Consider the following 12,305-nt stretch of genomic DNA (forward strand, 5'->3'; position numbering starts at 1 on the left):
TGCTATTTTGATGGACTTAAGAGGTGAAGAATATAGATCTGTGTACGGCTATGCACAAATGCAACCAACTGAATAATATTTAAAAGACCAGTGTCTGGAGTGTCTGGAGGACCCTCCAGACATGTTTTAAGATGTACATAAAATACTCTACCTTGAATAATAATTTATGTCTGATATGGTTTTCCACAAAAAAATAAATAAATAAATTATCTTGTTCAATTCCTTAAAATTACATCTAGTCCTTCTCACTCATTAAAAAAAAAACAGAATCTATGAATATGCAAATATATTTCATCTCATAACTTTAACTGCTGGACACAATATGTCTCCTACTTCACTGTAAAGTCCATTATCAGTGTATGTGCACTGGAAGCTTCAAGTTTCCACATTGCACTTGTGTAAGCTGAATATTGGACCAGGATTGGCTCCAAACTAGTTGTGATGTCATAAATCCTGCTGGTATGCCCACCCCTTAAAATTGGATGTTCAGTAAACACAGAGAAACTTTATGTCTTCAGCAGATGGATGTGAAAACAGCCTGCCAGTGTCAAACTCTGCATATGCACGTACATCATGCTGCACAGTGAGGCTCAAACATTTAACTGTAGGAACAAGAAGAAAAACACATTTCTGAGTGGAGGAGGACTTTTAGGAGCAAAATGATGGATGGCTGTTTTAGTCTAATTCTAATTTAATTCCTGCTCAGGATTGTGTTTCTGGTTTCCTCAGTAATTATTTCTGTCATGTGTATCACCATTTTAAATATGGGTGTCATTGTTCCATATCAGTGCACCTTCTACCATACAGTGTAGAGTAAAAGGATATAAAATGAGTCCCTGCTGCCAGAAGATGGAGCCGTTTTCTACAAAGCAACAGGGGTCAGATACATTGACCTTGATTTTACAGACTGACTTTGAGGACCTGCATTATTATGTCTAAAACCCCTATGAATTAAATAATGTGAAAATGAAATATAGACAATAAATAAATACCTCTTGAACAGTAAACCTATCTACAAATTTACATAACATTTCCCTATTATACCCTCATCATGCTCTCAATTTCAGATGCAGCTGTAGCTGGAGGTGTGCAGAACTCTTATCAGATATACTGGAGAGGGTATAAATATTGGACAGACTGAAGGTCAGTACAAACCTGCACAGGGAGAACAATCGAGCTGAGTTGCAAAAAGAATTTAACAAGCCTTAAGTTTTGTCTGGTAAAGCAGCGGTGAATACATTTACACAAATGTCAAACATTTCTAAGTAATGGCAAGTATTTCTTATGCCAGTTATCAGGAATGTGGAGTTAACTGTTCACTTTCTCCATAGCTAATTCATCAGTACTCAGCTCTGGAGCCATGGCACTGTTTGGAAAAGTGTTGGAGCCAGTGGGCTACATGCAGACTGTGAGGTGAGTTTCCACTTTGAACATGTAGAACATGCTCTGCTGATGTTCAAACTGAATAAGGAGTGTTTGTGGTGCTCAGGGTCCTGGTGCAGGGCATCTGCTCCTACCTGGGCGGCAGTGCCACAGCAGAGGAGACTGAAGTAGCCAAGAAGAATCTGGACCAAATCGATCAGGAGCTGGGAGCATCAGGCAATGGCCTGCTGGACGACCAGGAGGTCCACAGGCTGGAGGATGACCTGGCTGTGGTCTACTACCAGCTGGGCACTGCGGTGAGGAAACTTTCCATGGCAGTTATACTCAGTAGAGCCTCTTGTTTTAGTAATTGGAACTCAGATAAGCATAGTAAATGATAAGAGTTCTTAAAAAAGGCAGGAATGGAGTGTGGCTGCTTCTTCTCTTTATTTTATTATCAAGACTGGGACTGCCTTAAAGGTGAAGCTGCGCAATAGTTACAGCTGAAGATCAATTAGTCAATGATTAATCAATATAAGGTATCCAAATGGTGAAAAAACCCCAAACATTTTATGTTAAACCTACCTCAATATGAGGATTTTCAACTTTTTTTACTCTTCAAACAAAATAATTAACTGGAAGATCACACCTTGGCCTTTAGGATCAAAAGTCCTTATTTTCATAACTAAACAATTAATTGATTAATAAAAATGTAATAACTCAATAAACAGTTGAATCTTTTATTCCCTCATGCAGTAATTTTGTTGTGGGATTCAGTGAATTGCTCATCAACACAACAGGGCAGAAACTATCATAGCTGTGGTAGAATTACAGCTGAACAGTGTTCAGTGATCTTGTTACCGGTTTTCATTTTCAGGTTGATAGCTGTCGATATTCAGCACCTTTAACTGCAACACTAGATTTTGGTAGCTTTATAAACATGAACAAGGGCTATTAAGGTGGAATTAACCTTGAAGTGACAAGCGCTCTGCCAATTTTCCTAAAATGATGCATGGCTGAATTCATCATGCTAAGTGTATTATGTAAATGTAGATACACTATGTGACCGGATGTATGACTGAAGCATCTGTTTAGTTTTACCAGACCTTAATAGGCTTATGTCATTTTATTTTCCCTTTAATTATTTCAAACTGATAAAAGTTTTTTCATTTATAATAGAGCATGTATTTGTGAGAAAATCTCTTAAATGACCAGTGTGCACAGCAGCAATTTCATGTCACAACTTTTCCAGCATTTGAATTAGAGAGAAAAACTGGATTAGTTTAGTTGAATCCAAAGTGACTCCTGTTGAATGTAAATGATTTTAAGGACAGAGTAACCAGTGTGAGTTTCAGCACATGTTGTTTTTGAGGGAAGAATATTGAAGAAAATTTGAGTATTCATCAGGAAAAAACAGCTAGATGTGAGCGCAAACAAGCTGAAATTCGAACAACAAGGTGAAGGATTAAATTGTAGCAAATTTTGTGGATGTTTTTTAATGACACTTTGGCAAGTAAATGTCATATTTAGGGTTTTTTGCAGCAAAAATAGGTCTGGAATACTGTACACCTTTGGTATCTTTTAAAAGCACTGAAGATGTCCTCTGGACTTTGATATGGGATTAAATTACATAACTGTACATAGGCAAGAGGAAACAAATGTGGTGAGAGAAGTGGAGAGAGATAACAGAGAAAACTCATACCTCTGCTGCTATGAATGGGAGTGTTGATGCTTGACTAATTTATCTTAAAAGAATACTCTCTGATACCTGCTTTTCTCAGGTGAGAGCCCAGTCAGACTTCACCAAGAAGGAGACGGAGGTGTTCCTCCAGTATGTGAAGGACTACCGACTGGAGAGGCAGCTGACGGCGCTCTACAACCGGCTGATGGGTGTGTCGGCGCTGACTGATCAGCCCACACTGCTGGAGGAGCTCATACTTAACCGCAAACCCAAACGCTGGGAGCTGAGGGAGTTCTGTGTCAAGGTTGGTGAATGTGCAGGGCACAGTTAGTAGGGGTGGGGTTGGGGGGTCAACTTATCTCCCTACAGCGGTCATTAAAGTTTAATTTTCTCTTATTTTACAACTCATTATACAGAGGCACGCACCCCTGCTTAACTACAGCAGGAAGCCTGAGGTGACATGGCAATCTACCATCAGCACACGCACACAGACACACAGACACACAGACACACACACACACACACACACACACACACACACACACACATGCATGCACAATAAGAGATTTGCACAAACAGCATTTCAGTTGGAACTGTAGTGCAACTGATCTGTCTGATATGTTAATATAATATGTTTTCTTTATCATGTCAGATTCAGGAATTAGATGCTATTTCAGATGGCGCCTCAACAAAATAATGCATATATACCATGTATCTTTGAGGACAAATTTATATGAAAAAAGCATTGAACAGTGTAGCTGTACAGGATTAAATATTCAGTTTCCAGACCAAAAAGATAAATGTGACAGAAAAACATTGAGGTCCTGTGGGGAATGAAGCATGCTGCATCTATCTTCTTGGTATGAAAATAAACTGAATATTTAATTCAGCAGAGCTCTGACCTTCTGTTGTCTTTCTTTTGAGCTGAGTTGGCAAATTCCCTTTTGTCTACAATGTTGGTTCAGGAACAAACATTTTTTTTTTTTAATCCATTAAAGGGAGCAACAACAACTGACTGCTTCAATGGTTGTGCTTCTTAGGCTTTAAACTTAAAATTCAAACAGAATTGAAAGCCTGAATATTGTATTCTCTGTGAAACAACATTACATAACAGAAATGTCATATTTCAGCCATTTTAGCATAGGGTCACATAATATATATTATGGTCAATAATAATCATCATAATAATAATAATAATAAAAAACTTTATTTGTAGAGCACTTTTCAAAACAATAGTTAAAAAGTGCTTCACAGAGCATTGGAAGACCACAAGCTTATATAGAATGAAGAATAAGATAAAAACCAAGCAAAACTAACAAACAAAATCCAAGCACAATAAATATAAATTAAGCTATAAGGAGACTATAGATTGAGAACAGGAAAAAGCATGTCTATGTAAGTGTGTTTTAAGAAGGGACTTAAAGGTTGAAACTGAGGTAGTGAGCCTAAGTTCCTCTGACAAGGCATTCCAGAGTCGGCCTTGACAGCAAAGGCTCTGTCACCTTTAGTTACCAACCCTGATCAAGGAACAGCCAAGAGATCCTTGCAACAGGACCTCAGACGGCAATTCTGTTCATAAGGGGTGAGGAGTTCAGAGATGTATTGGGAGCAAGACTCTGTTTAGCCTTGAACATAATTTGTAAAATTTTAAAAAATGAACAGAGAGAGGGCAAGATAGGGGCGATGTGATCACATTTCCTTAAATTAGTTAAAATATTGTTACTGCATTTTGGACCAGCTGCAGATGGGAAAGATAACTTTGGCTCAAACAAGAGTACATGGAATTACAGTAGTACAACTATGATGAGATGTGGACGACTTTCTCCAGGTCAGCAAAGGATAAAAAAATCTTTTTTTTCTGATATTTCTTGAATGAAGAACGCAGGACTGTACTGTTTTCTTGACTTGGGCATCAAAGCTAAGGTCAGAGTAAAAAAGCACACATAGGTTTCTAGCAACAGGTTTAATATGTATTGACAGACTGTAAAGCGTATTGCGGATGGACTGAATAGAGTTTAGTGAGCCAAATAAAACTGCTCTCATTTAACTGAAGGAAATTGTTGGGTATCCGACACTTAATTTCACCTAGGCAGGATATTAGAGTATTTAAAGCACTGGTATCAGTTGGTGTAATTGGTACATATAGCTGGATGTCATCTGCATAAAAGTGAATATTTATTTTATATTTACAAGTAATGTCCCCAAGTGGAAGCATATATATAAAAAATAGCAATGGACCTAAGACTGAGCCTTGTTACACACCACAGGTAGGATGGACAGTGGAAGATGAAACATTACCAATAGTGACGGAGAATGTTCTTTGGTTGAGATATGATTTGAACCAACAAAGGGTGGAGTCAGAGATGCTGACCCACTTCTTGAAGCTAGCAAGATTCTATGGTCAGCCATGTCAAATGCAGCACTAAGGTCCAGGAGTATCAGAACTGAGCAGTCACCAGTATCAGACACAACCAGGAGATCATTAATAACCCTCTGAAGGGCAGTTATGCAATGAAGAGACCTAACTAGATTGAAATTTCTGAAAAATGCCTTAACTATTCATTCATGGTATTAACTGAGATGATACTACTTTGGAGACTTTGGAGAGGAAGGGTAATTTGGAGATTGGTCTTTAACTATTGAGGTCCAGGGGATCAACATTAGGTTTCTTTAAAAGTGGTTGGATAATGGTGTGTTTGAAATACGAAGGAACACAACCAGTAGCCGGTGAATTATTTATGACATGTAAGCTGTGTGGGCCAAGGAAGTCAAAGGTCTGTAATAGAAACTTAGTGAGTATGATATCTAGGGGACATGATATGGGTTTCAAGTGTGTAATTATCTCTTCTAAGGTGGAAGAGCTATTGGTTCAAAGTGGGTGAGATGAATATGGTTCTGGTGAACAAATGATGGGATCAATGAAGGGTCGCCACCATGTGGTGTAATCTGGAGCATTATAAGAGAGATTTTATTTTATTGATGAAGTACTTTTGAAATTCATCACATTTTTCAGGAGAGGATTTGATCTCATGGCTTGCAGGGGAGCTGGTGACGTGGAATTACACTGAATAAAACTCTCTCACAACTGACAGTTCTCAGAAATGAGATCTCAGAAATAGGATGATCTTGCTTCCTTAACTGCTGTCTGATATATGCACATGTATTCTATCAACATTTCTAAGTTAACTTGTAGTTCATTTGCCTTCCATGATTTTTCAGCCTTCCTACAGATGCGCTTCAGAGCCCAAGTGTGTTCATTAAACCAAGGCAGGGCTCTAGCTTTAGATTTCTTGTCTCTCAGAGGACCAATAAAGTCTAAGATAGTGATACACGTACTGTTAAATTACAAACTAGGTCTTCAGTGGTGGAAGAGACATAAGAAAGGTGCTAGAGTTAGTGGCAGTGGTAAAGGCTTCATAAAATTTGACCATAGACTCAGTGCGAAGGAAGCAAGATCTAAATGGGGTGCATAACTTGGAAGCAGAGGCAGACAGCATAGCCTTAAAGCTAATGGTATTATGATCTGACATACCAGCATCCTCTACAGCCAGGTCTATGAGAACAAAGTCAATCATGCCAGTCAAAGGCATGTCAGTACTAAGTCTAAAATGTGACCCATGGAATAGGTAGAACCACGGACGGACTAAATAAAACCAAATGATTCAAATAAGTTTAGGATTTCTCTTGCTAAGGTGTTGGAGGGGCAACATCTGAGAACTCTTGCAAAAAAGCTGGATTTGGTTTAGGTGGTCTATAGACAGAGCATTCAATATACCTTGGATGGTCCTGCATAATCTCTGGTAATCTGCTGGCTATTTCCTGGATCCTCACACCATTTTGGACTATGGAGTCTCCTATGATCACAGTCGTGAAGTGGGATGGCATTGGAGCTGTGCTGGAACTGGCTGCTATGCCAAGGGATGTTGTGTAACTAACACCCTAGGGTTCCTTTGCAGAGCCGGAGTGACTGTAGGGGGGAAGGCAGGCTTACTTCGGGGTGCCAGTCCAACTGTTTTCCCTGTGGTGTCCATAGATGAGGGAGACCAGAGGCCTCCCCTTAGAAGAGGAAAATCCTGTTCATTCAGGGTGTTAAATCTGTTGCCCAGCTGGATGTCCCAGGATGACAGTATGCAACAGGGACTCTTCTTGCTGTGTTTGCTCTTACCGACGGTGGTCTAGGGCTCCATTTGCTGGGAGGTAGAGCTAACTGGAGCCTTCGGTCTAGCACCTAGTTTGCTTCCAGCCTGGGAAGGAGCTGGTTTGGAGCATAGCACAATAGAGTCAGGTTCCCCTCCGGCCACGATTGCAGATTTTTGTTTCCTAGGATGGCAACAGAATGTTCTGTGAAGACCTGCCCTACTCTGCCTCTGATTTGCTCTGACCCTGATATTCTTACCCTAACCCCAACCATCTCACTTCTTATGCCATCCTAGGAAATGAAAACTTGCAGTCACAATAGCATTAGCAGGGCCAGTGCTGACCAGGGATTCAGGGAGCTGTTCATATTCTTTAATGCGATAAAGGATGGATATTCTTCATTCCAGTTAGGTAATTTTCTGGCTAAAACAGAAACAGCTCGCACACTCAGGTGGAGAGGTAAGTGACGATATGCCGGGCTGGCTAAATATGTTGTTTTTCAGTGAAATGGTGGCATGGTGTGGTGAACCTCTCCAACGTGGCTCTCCCTACTCAATAGTTCTATTTGTGTTTCTCATACAGCTCTCACATAGAGCTCTCTATCCTATTTCTTATGTAAAAAACTGCAAATGACTGAATGGTCACTTTTTAAAACAAAAGTCATGTGTCCATTAGTCCATCTGTCATTCTGTAATGCCCCTGAGCAAGACACGCAGATCCAGCCTGTTACTGTCAGAGGCAATGGACCTAACAGAAATTGCATCAGTCACAAACGTGTTAAGTCATGTATTGTATAATTATCTTTTAAACATATTTAAAGGCATGACCTAGGTTGGACCTGCATCTACCCCTTATTACAGTGTATTTAAGATTGTTTGAAGAGCAGTGTAAAGACTTCTGAAGTGTTTGTCTATTTAGAAGCTGCTGTTGTCACTGCTGTACGCACAAGTTTTCATCCTAGAAACTCACATCAATCCAGAGGCCACTTATCAAGGGGCTTTAGGGTGTGAGGGAGCCAGACTCAGTGGATTAGGCTTAATGCTGAAGCAATTGCTGTGTGCAATTGGTGCTGAACAAGTGATTTATTTGTGCAGTGCTCTTTTCAAGGACTTGTTTGCTTTATGACCTGATTTACATAAATGTATTAGTAAGTAAAGTGAAGCCCAGTGTTTTCACTGAGGCGCAAAGAAATGCTAAATTTGCCCTTACGGTGCAGTTGTAGTGAATTTTAGTGAAACTATCTAACAAATAATTTGACACACCAAACTTAACTTCAGTGTGTGTAATGAGATGAAAAATTTGCAGTGCACGGCAGTAGCACAAGGTTTTACTTTGAGAGAAGGGCAGCAACTTCTATAACGAACTGTAGCAATCAAAGCCACCACTGTAAATCATGTGTGAAGACTGGAGAACCTGACCTTGTGGTGCAAAGGAATCACAGTTATGTTTCTTTAACCTTGAAGAACTTATCATTTATAAACACGTAGGTGATAAGTTTATGTGTCATGCTGGGTTTCCTCTCCTGCTGGCACAAGAACACAGGCTCTTTTTTAGTAAATTAAATACAATTTGAAGTTCACATAAAATAAATGTACTGTAATGTAATGAAATAAATGATGAATAACACAAAAACCTCAATAACTGTTCATCCATTCATTTTCACAGCCATTACCTTTATAACTTCAAAAGATCTGCATAGTGAGGGGCATGTGTGTACTGACCTTGGATAACTTTGGATACTTCTCTTTACAAAAAGACTTTGTGACATCTGCACAATTTATATCAAGAAGAGAGGGGAGCTTGGACCGCCTCACAGTGCCATGGGCTCACTTCAGTTTAAGAGAATGAGCCAAAACAGTCGTAACCACCCTCTGTCATGCTGTCATGATAAGATTTGGAAATGCTTATAAAGTCAGAATAGATCACAACAGTGGTGTACTGCTACAGACAATAAAGTTTCATGAACAACTAATTAAAGCTGCATAGACATGATTTTAATATAAGCTACACCTGTTTCATTAGCCAAAATTGGAAAATGTGACTTCAACAAGAAGTGCGTCTCATTCTCACTAATTGAGAAACTAGGTATTCGTCAAAATTAAGTTCTTTTCACATTCTATCCAGAGAAAGATGGACTCACAATTGGTAGTTTTTCCTGTCATCTCCTTGGTGTGTTTAAGCATCATGGACCAGCAGGGTTGGTAAAAATAAATGTGCTGTGTGCTGTTCATTCAAGTCATATGATGACTCTTTTTGGCTGTAAGAACTTTTTCAGTAATCCAGGAACTCAAAGGAACTGCACTCAAATGCAGCAACGTGGGTTCCTGCCTGACTAAAATGTTACCAAGAAAGTAATTTCCAATTAATTTGCATTTATTCAACCTGCAAGACTGAGATAAATAAAACATAGCTTTTTTTTGAAAATTGTCTCAGTATAGTTAATTATTTATTAAAGCTGAAAATTTATCAGACAAACTTTCCCAAAATTAGTTTGACATTTTGGGAAATACACTTTTTCATCTTCTTGCCTAGAGGAAGATGAGAAGATGTCCTCAGATAACCAGCACCTCTAAAGCTCACAATTTAACACGTCATATCTTGCTTGTTTATTCTGTACAAGAGTGGTATGAATCTTCTCATCTAACTCTGCGAGAAAACAGATAACCTTATTTCCAAAAATCAAACTATTCTCATAAAGGACCATAGCCTTCCCCCTCACCCTCCCCTTCCAAGTGTGTAGGGGAACCTATGGTGGCTGTGAAACTTGCGAAAACTGTGAAAAATGTGAAAATTGTGAAAACTGTGAAAACCGCGAAAGGCCTTCTCTAGAACCAATGTTTGGTTTGTCCATTCTCGGCTACTGTAGAAACATGGCAGCGTAACATGTTGGGCTCTGTGGAAGTGGACCTGCTCTCTATGTAGATATAAAGGGCTCCTTCTAAAGTATTGAAAACACAACAATCTATAATTTCATGGGATTATACACAAATTAAAACATACTTATGAATATTATATTCCATTTCTGTTCTTCTAGATGCCATGAAATTCTACACACTGCACCTTTAAGCAAAGAATATCTTGTGTTTTAAATATTCCATTTTTCTTACACCCTCCCAACTTCAGTTCAAACATAGTCTCACAACAAATATAACAGAATGACTCTGTATTGTTGCCTCGTTGGGTCTGAGGATCTCACACAAATCCGTCGCTTTTTTAAAGGTACAATGTGTAAGAACTGGCCACCTGATCCAAACAAATAGGGGGCAGCATATAACAGAAAGCCCACCCCTCCCCCCAAACGCATCAGCCCACCACCATTATCAATTCAAATCAATTCAATTATCAAAGTGCAGCACCGATCAGTTCATCTGTGCTGCTGAGATGGGTTAGGCTTAGGGGTTAGAGGCTGCAGCGGCGGTATCTCCGACAACACTGGAGTAATTTTCTGAATAGGCATTATTTGGATAAACTGACCACAAATTGGGAATCTAAATGGTTACTTCCTTGCCTGAATGAATATCAAAACTTAATAAAGTGACATATTGACAGTCTTACAGTAAAAAATACAGCACTTTCAGCCTGGCTCCGCCATTGCTGCTGGTGGCTCTGGAGCATTATTTTATTTCCCACCCACATTCTGTGAAGACCCGCCCTACTCTGCCTCTGATTGGCTAATACTTGTTGCCTTTGTTGGTTAGGTTTAGGCATGAGGGGTGAGATGGTTAGGATTAGGGTAAAAATACCAGGGTCAGAACCAATCAGAGGCAGAGTAAGGGTGGGTCTTCGCAGAATGCCAGTGGGAAAAAAAATACTGCAGCCTCCTCCTCTCATGCTAGACTGAGGAGGGCAGACTGGATGCTACAGTGACTCACTATTGCCCTTGAGGTACAAAGTGGTATTACAAGACAGGACGGGCTGGGGCTAGCTGGTTAGCATGCTCACTTTGACATAATGTCAAAACTGTTATTTCTTCACATTCTATTGATAATTTTGATTAACTTTTGAAAGTTTTAAACTAAAATTCTGGCCAAATCTTATAGATCGCACCTTTAATCCATTATTGGCTGTTAGATATGGTTGAAATGCAACCACTGAGCTAAAGGGAGTTTTAGCACTTGAGGTTCCTAGGTTCTAGGGCTACTTGGTCAAAAAGGCCCATTAAAGGATTTCGGAGAACTTCACAATTCACTTCTGTAGGGCAAACACTGTGAAGAGTTGCAAAGAACAGCTTTTATCGTACCAAACACTTTCTGAATACCATTCATGTGGTAAACCAACCCATCTGGTTTTCCCCACAGGGTAAACCACATGCTCTGAACTCTTTCTGACTACCTGTTTGTAAGCTCTGACTTTCTCCTTCTCCTCATCTTTCTTTCAACAGATTAACTTTGTCTTGGGCACTGGTCTGCTGTGCCTCTTCACGCAGGCTTCTCTGACAGGCAGAGACCAGCCTTTGCTGATGAAGACCTGGTCCGACCGAATGGGTGACCTCTACAGAAAGATGAAGAACACAGGATGCCGTTGCTTAGGCTACTTCCTGGAGCAGGCGGAGGAGGATGTGCGGCAGCAGCTAAATGAGGCCGTGCAGAACCGCCAACCTCCTGAGGAGGCAGCAGCATGCATCCTGAAGACCCTGGAGAAGAACTACGATTGGCTGCGCTGGGCAGTGATGCTCCACCCCGCACCAGGCCCGAAGGAGGATGAGAAGGATGAGGAAACACAGGAAGAAAAGGAGGGCATTCCAGCTGAACAGCAACTCAACAATTTCCTGTCCATCACGTCTGAAGCACCAATCCCCCATGTGGTGGCATGCTACCGTGACACACCCACCTCACTGGACAAGAGCCGTATCCACCAACTCATCGTGGACCTGGAGTGGAAGATCCCCAACCCGCCGCCGGAGGTGTACGCTGCCATCGAAGAAGACCCGGGCAGGGCACAGCGCTATCTGGCCACACGCATGCTGAAGAAGCTGCAAGAGGGGCTGGGGTCTGCTGTGGCCGTCCATGTGGTGCCAGGCAGGATGGAGATGAAGTGCAACTTCCCTCCAGCCTCATACTACCTCTATGAGTACAAACACCGGCTGGCCTCAGGCACCGTGTGTGTGTTTGGATAGAAAAGAGAG

At 40.6% G+C, this 12,305-nt stretch overlaps 1 protein-coding gene across 1 annotated transcript; it reads left to right on the forward strand.

Annotated features, from left to right (window-relative positions):
* The first annotated feature begins 1,043 nt into the window (after window positions 1-1,043).
* Window positions 1,044-12,296, forward strand: LOC122992472. The gene is made up of 5 exons (XM_044366287.1): window positions 1,044-1,143; window positions 1,332-1,413; window positions 1,490-1,679; window positions 3,144-3,347; window positions 11,562-12,296. The coding sequence occupies exons 2-5, from the start codon at window positions 1,361-1,363 to the stop codon at window positions 12,294-12,296; spliced, it is 1,182 nt and encodes a 393-aa protein (XP_044222222.1). The 5' UTR covers window positions 1,044-1,143; window positions 1,332-1,360.
* Window positions 12,297-12,305: the final 9 nt, after the last annotated feature.

Source organism: Thunnus albacares, chromosome 11 (assembly GCF_914725855.1).
Source record: "Thunnus albacares chromosome 11, fThuAlb1.1, whole genome shotgun sequence".
In the NCBI taxonomy this organism is placed as follows: Eukaryota; Metazoa; Chordata; class Actinopteri; order Scombriformes; family Scombridae; genus Thunnus; species Thunnus albacares.